We start from the raw sequence: 4,876 nt of genomic DNA, 5'->3' as shown, positions 1-4,876 counted from the left end.
AATGATTACTTCAACCTAGGAGTTTGAGGTTGTTGTGAGTTAGGCTGATGCTGTGGCACATTTAGCTGGGCAACAGAATAAAACTGTGCCTCAAAACAACTTTTTTTTTTCTTTAGCACAGTGGTTCTCAACCTTCCTAATGCTAGGATGTATTTTCATTGTTAAAAAGGGTCCACAGGTTGTGCCTTAGCATCCTGTTCAAAATGTAAGAGTGAGCAATTAACACTAGTATTTGGGTCAGGCATCTCAGGACACTTCAAATAGATGACATATGTCTTCTGCTTTATAGTTTTTGATTCAATGAAGGTTTCAAGTAAGATTCCTCAAAACAAGTAAGATTCCTCAAAACGTATAGCCAGTAATTTTATCAGAACACTTAATAATCTCCCCCAAATGGGGCAGCGCCTGTGGCTCAGTGAGTAGGGCCCCGGCCCCATATGCCGAAGGTGGCAGGTTCAAACCCAGCCCCGGCCAAACTGCAACAACAACAACAACAAAAAAATAGCTGGGCGTTGTGGCAGGCGCCTGTAGTCCCAGCTGCTCGGGAGGCTGAGGCAAGAGAATCGCGTAAGCCCAAGAGTTAGAGGTTGCTGCGAGCCCTGTGACGCCACGGCACTCTACCCGAGGGCGGTACAGTGAGACTCTGTCTCTACAAAAAAAAAAAAAAGAATCTTCCCCAAATGTAAGAAAAAGCTTGTTATTTAACTTCAACATTTTCTTTGCATGAACTGTGATAGTTTAATTTGCTTATGCCCTAATTTCTCAACTTTATTTTATTTTTTTGAGACATAGTGTCAAGCTTTTGCCCTCAGTTGAGTGTCATCATAGCTTGAGTTGATGGCATCATAGCTCACATCAACCTCAATCTCTCGCACTTAAGCGATTTTCTTGCCTCAGCCTCCCAAGTAGCTGGGTCTATAGGTGTCTGCCACATCCCTGGGCTATTTTTTTTTTTTTTTTTTTTTTAGAGGCAGAGTCTCACTGTACCGCCCTCGGGTAGAGTGCTATGACGTCACACAGCTCACAACAACCTCTAACTCTTGGGCTTACGCGATTCTCCTGCCTCAGATTCTCCTGCCTCAGCCTCCGGAGCAGCTGGGACTACAGGGGCCCGCCACAACGCCCAGCTATTTTTTGGTTGCAGTTTGGTGTGGGCTGGGTTTGAACCCGCCACCCTCGGCATATGGGGCCAGCGCCCTACTCACTGAGCCACAGGCGCCGCCCTATTTTTTGTTTATAGTTGTCATTGTTTGGCAGGTGGTGGCTAGCTTCAAACCCTCCAGCTCTGGTGTATGTGGCTGGCGCCTGCCACAATGCCTGGTTAGTTTTTTTGTTTTGTTTTGTTTTTGAGACAGAGTCTCACTTTTCTCACCCTCATTAGAGTGCTTTAGTATCATAGCTCACAGCTACGTACAACTCTTGGGCTGAATCGATTCTCTTGCCTCACACTCCCTAGTAGCTGGGGCTACAGGTGCTCGCCACAGCACCCAGCTATTTTTGAGATGAGGTCTTTCTCTGGCTCAGGCTGGTGTGGAACCTGTGAGCTCAGGAAATCTACCTGCCTTGACATCCCAAGTGCTAGGATTATAGGCATGAGCCAACTGGCCCAGCCTTCCATTCAAGTTACTGGTGTCACCAATTCCATCTTGTTACATTGAACACCTATACCATTAACAGAAGTTTCATATTAAGACTCTGTTTTCGGGGCTTTCGCCCGCTGCTGCCGCCGCCGCCACCAGCCGCGGCTGCTCTCCCAAGATGGCGGCTCCTTCGGGTGAGTACTTCAGCGTTGGGAGCCAGGTGCCGTGCCGGACATGCCAGGAGCAGCGGCTGCAGGGCGAGGTGGTAGCCTTCGACTACCAGTACAAAATGCTGGCTTTAAAATGTCCCTCTTCCAGTGGAAAGCCCAATCACGCAGACATCCTGCTTATAAACTTACAGTATGTTTCAGAAGTGGAAATAATTAATGACCGAACAGAAACCCCTCCTCCCCTAGCTTCACTCAATGTTAGTAAGCTTGCCAGCAAAGCACGGACGGAGAAAGAGGAGAAGCTGAGCCGGGCCTATGCAATCAGTGCTGGTGTCTCCTTAGAGGGCCAGCAGCTCTTCCAGACCATTCACAAGACCATTAAAGACTGTAAATGGCAAGAAAAAAACATTGTAGTCATGGAAGAATTTGTTATTACACCCCCATATCAAGTGGAAAACTGTAAAGGCAAAGAGGGGAGTGCACTGAGCCATGTACGCAAAATAGTTGAAAAACATTTTAGAGATGTGGAAAGCCAAAAGATACTGCAACGTTCACAAGCCCAGCAACCACAGAAGGAGGCTGCCCTGTCATCCTCAGTCCATATACATGGAGGACTCTTCCAGCATCAAGCCAAGGAGGCGGTGGTGGTGGCTTCAGCGGAGGCAGGCCAGGGGAGGGAAGGGATCCTATATGTCCTGTTGGCTCTTGTTAACAAAGGGTCAGCATTTCCAAATCTTAGACTTGAACAAACAAAACACCCAACAAAAAAGAACAAGAGAATAATTTAAAAGTTGAATCATTACTTGACTAACAGACTTCAGTCCACCATGTCCTTTTCACAGCCCCCCTTCTGGAGCAGTCACCTTGTTAATTTTATTTTTGAAAATTTCTTTCCCACTGTGCCCTTTTACTTCTACTTTCCTTTCCTAGTCTGTTCCTGCCATTCTGTTTTTATAAGTGGCAACACTTGTCTTCTGAGTGATTGAAAGAAACTTTTACATCTTTTCTTCTAAAATAAAAGTAACAAGCTGACTGTGATTTTTAAGTTGAGACCAGAGAAGACAGAGGTCTTGCTTTAATTCTTTTCTTTTATTTTCTTTTTCCTTTTTTTTCTTTTTCTTTTTCTTTTTCTTTTTTTTTGTTTTTTTTGTTTTTTTTTTTTTTTTTTTTGCACAGGGCATGGCTTGAATTAGTTTTATTTTTCTTAACTTTAAATATATATATGAAAATATATATTAAAATGTTCTCTAAATATTTTCTGCTTCTTGCAGGTCTCTTTTTACTTGATCATGGCTGCTCTTCCCACCTCATCCCTCTGAAAATAAAAATGTATTGCCTTTCCAACCACCAGGCAACTAGCTTAACTCCGTTCACAGCAAGAATCTCCTGCAGCACTTTGTAGAGCCAGTGTATGCAGATGGGATTTGGCTTTGAGGGTTCCTGATGGCTTTTAGTCTTTGTGTGTGCATCAGTCTCCCATTTGGCCCAAACCTCAGGATTCACCCTCTGCCTTTTGTCTTACTAATGGTACTAGAAGGAATCTCCTTACCATTCTCTCCACATGAGAGAGTCAGCTGCCCTTCCTCCTGTGCCTCTGCAGGGAGAGCTTGTTTTGCATGGCACATCTCAGCTCTTCCTCCTTGAGGGATGATTTTCTTTTATAGGAAACTTGGAGTCCATCTATCCAGACTTCTCTTTAAATCTATATCCAGATCCACTAGCCCAGGAAGAAGCTTGGCCACCCTACAGTTTCTCTTCTGCCATCTTCCTGCTCTTATGCCCCACTTCCACCTCCCTTTAATTTTACAAGCTTATGACAGTTTGTATTTGCTCAGCCATTGGGCAGAAACCTAGAAAGAATTTCTGGACTTTAGCCCACCACTTTGTCGGGTTTGACTAACCTGCTGAGAGCTAAAACTGGCATCCATTGCCCCTGTGCCCTCAGGCAGTCTCATGGGGCAGAGTATGCCACCATCTGATTATCAGGCACTGAGTGGGATATGGGTGATGCTCATGTGACTGGCTAAAGCTTTGGGGGTGGGGGGGGTTAACTACTATTTTTTTGGCCATGATCTCTTTCCCCTTCCTTTTTTTTTAATTAAATAAATGGATCAAAATTAAATAATTCAAGCCCTGCCTTCAAAATGAAATTTTTTTTTTAGTTGTTTAGCAAAAACAATAAAACCCAATGTTTTTTAACCATCAAAAAAAATAATAAAATAAATAAAAAATAAAAGACTCTGTTTTTGTCTTTGAATTTTAAAGCATGATTAAAACAGCTTTCTGGGCTCGGCGCCTGAGGCTCAGCAGCTAGGGCATCAGCCACTAAGGTATCAACCACATACACCAGAGCTGGCGGGTTTGAATCCAGCCCCAACCTGCCAAACAACAATGACAACTGCAACCAAAAAATAGCCTGGTGTTGTGGTGCCTGCCTATAGTCCCAGCTACTTGGGAAGCTGAGGCAGGAGAATTGCTTAAGCCCAAGAGTCTGAGCTGTGAGCTGTGATGCCATCGCACTCTACCAAGGGTGACAAAGTGAGACTCTGTCTCAAAAAACAACAAACAAATAAAAATAAAAGGGCTTTCTGCACTGTCATTATAATAATACAACATTTTCCTTAAATGTACTTAGTTTTTTTTCAGATTTACTTATTTTTACCTAATATAGCTTTGTTCTGAAGCATAATATCATTTTCACTGAAAGGGGCTTCTTTTGAGATTTCTTTTTTGGCAGTTCTCAGCGTTCATTTATCTTAATAAATGTTCATTTTTTTCTTTATCTTGAAGGGATGTTTTCTTGGATATAGTATATGTGTTTTGAAATTTTTGTTCTTTCAGCACTTTAACTGTATCATCCAACTCTTTTTGATAGGGAAGGTGTGTGTTGAAACATTCACTAGTAATCTCAGAAGAACGTGCTTAGAGATGACACATCTGTCTCCTTTCATGGCTTTCAGGATACTCCTGTGTGGCTTTCGAGTCATTGATCTTCATTTGTCTTTCTATGGGTCTCTTTGTGTTTCTCCTAGCTGAAGTGTGGTGAGCTTCATATTCTGTATTTTTTTTTTCTTACCTTTCAAAATTTCTTAGTCTTTCCACTGTGTATTTCAACTTAGGAATTTC

The 4,876-nt window shown here is 42.9% G+C and overlaps 1 protein-coding gene across 1 annotated transcript; it reads left to right on the top strand.

Moving 5' to 3' along the window:
- Nucleotides 1-1,715: 1,715 nt before the first annotated feature.
- On the top strand, nucleotides 1,716-3,762 carry LOC128579109 (protein LSM12-like). Its single transcript, XM_053581371.1, has one exon. It carries the CDS (start codon nucleotides 1,759-1,761, stop codon nucleotides 2,536-2,538), a length of 780 nt encoding a protein of 259 aa, XP_053437346.1. The 5' UTR covers nucleotides 1,716-1,758; the 3' UTR covers nucleotides 2,539-3,762.
- Nucleotides 3,763-4,876: the final 1,114 nt, after the last annotated feature.

This window comes from Nycticebus coucang, chromosome Y (assembly GCF_027406575.1).
Source record: "Nycticebus coucang isolate mNycCou1 chromosome Y, mNycCou1.pri, whole genome shotgun sequence".
In the NCBI taxonomy this organism is placed as follows: Eukaryota; Metazoa; Chordata; class Mammalia; order Primates; family Lorisidae; genus Nycticebus; species Nycticebus coucang.
The sequence above is the reverse complement of the archived record's forward strand: the minus strand, read 5'-3'. Positions and strand labels throughout refer to the sequence as shown.

Excerpts from the sequence above, each read along its gene's own strand:
- LOC128579109 (XM_053581371.1), top strand. The coding sequence starts at position 1,759 with ATGGCGGCTCCTTCGGGTGAGTACTTCAGCGTTGGGAGCCAGGTGCCG.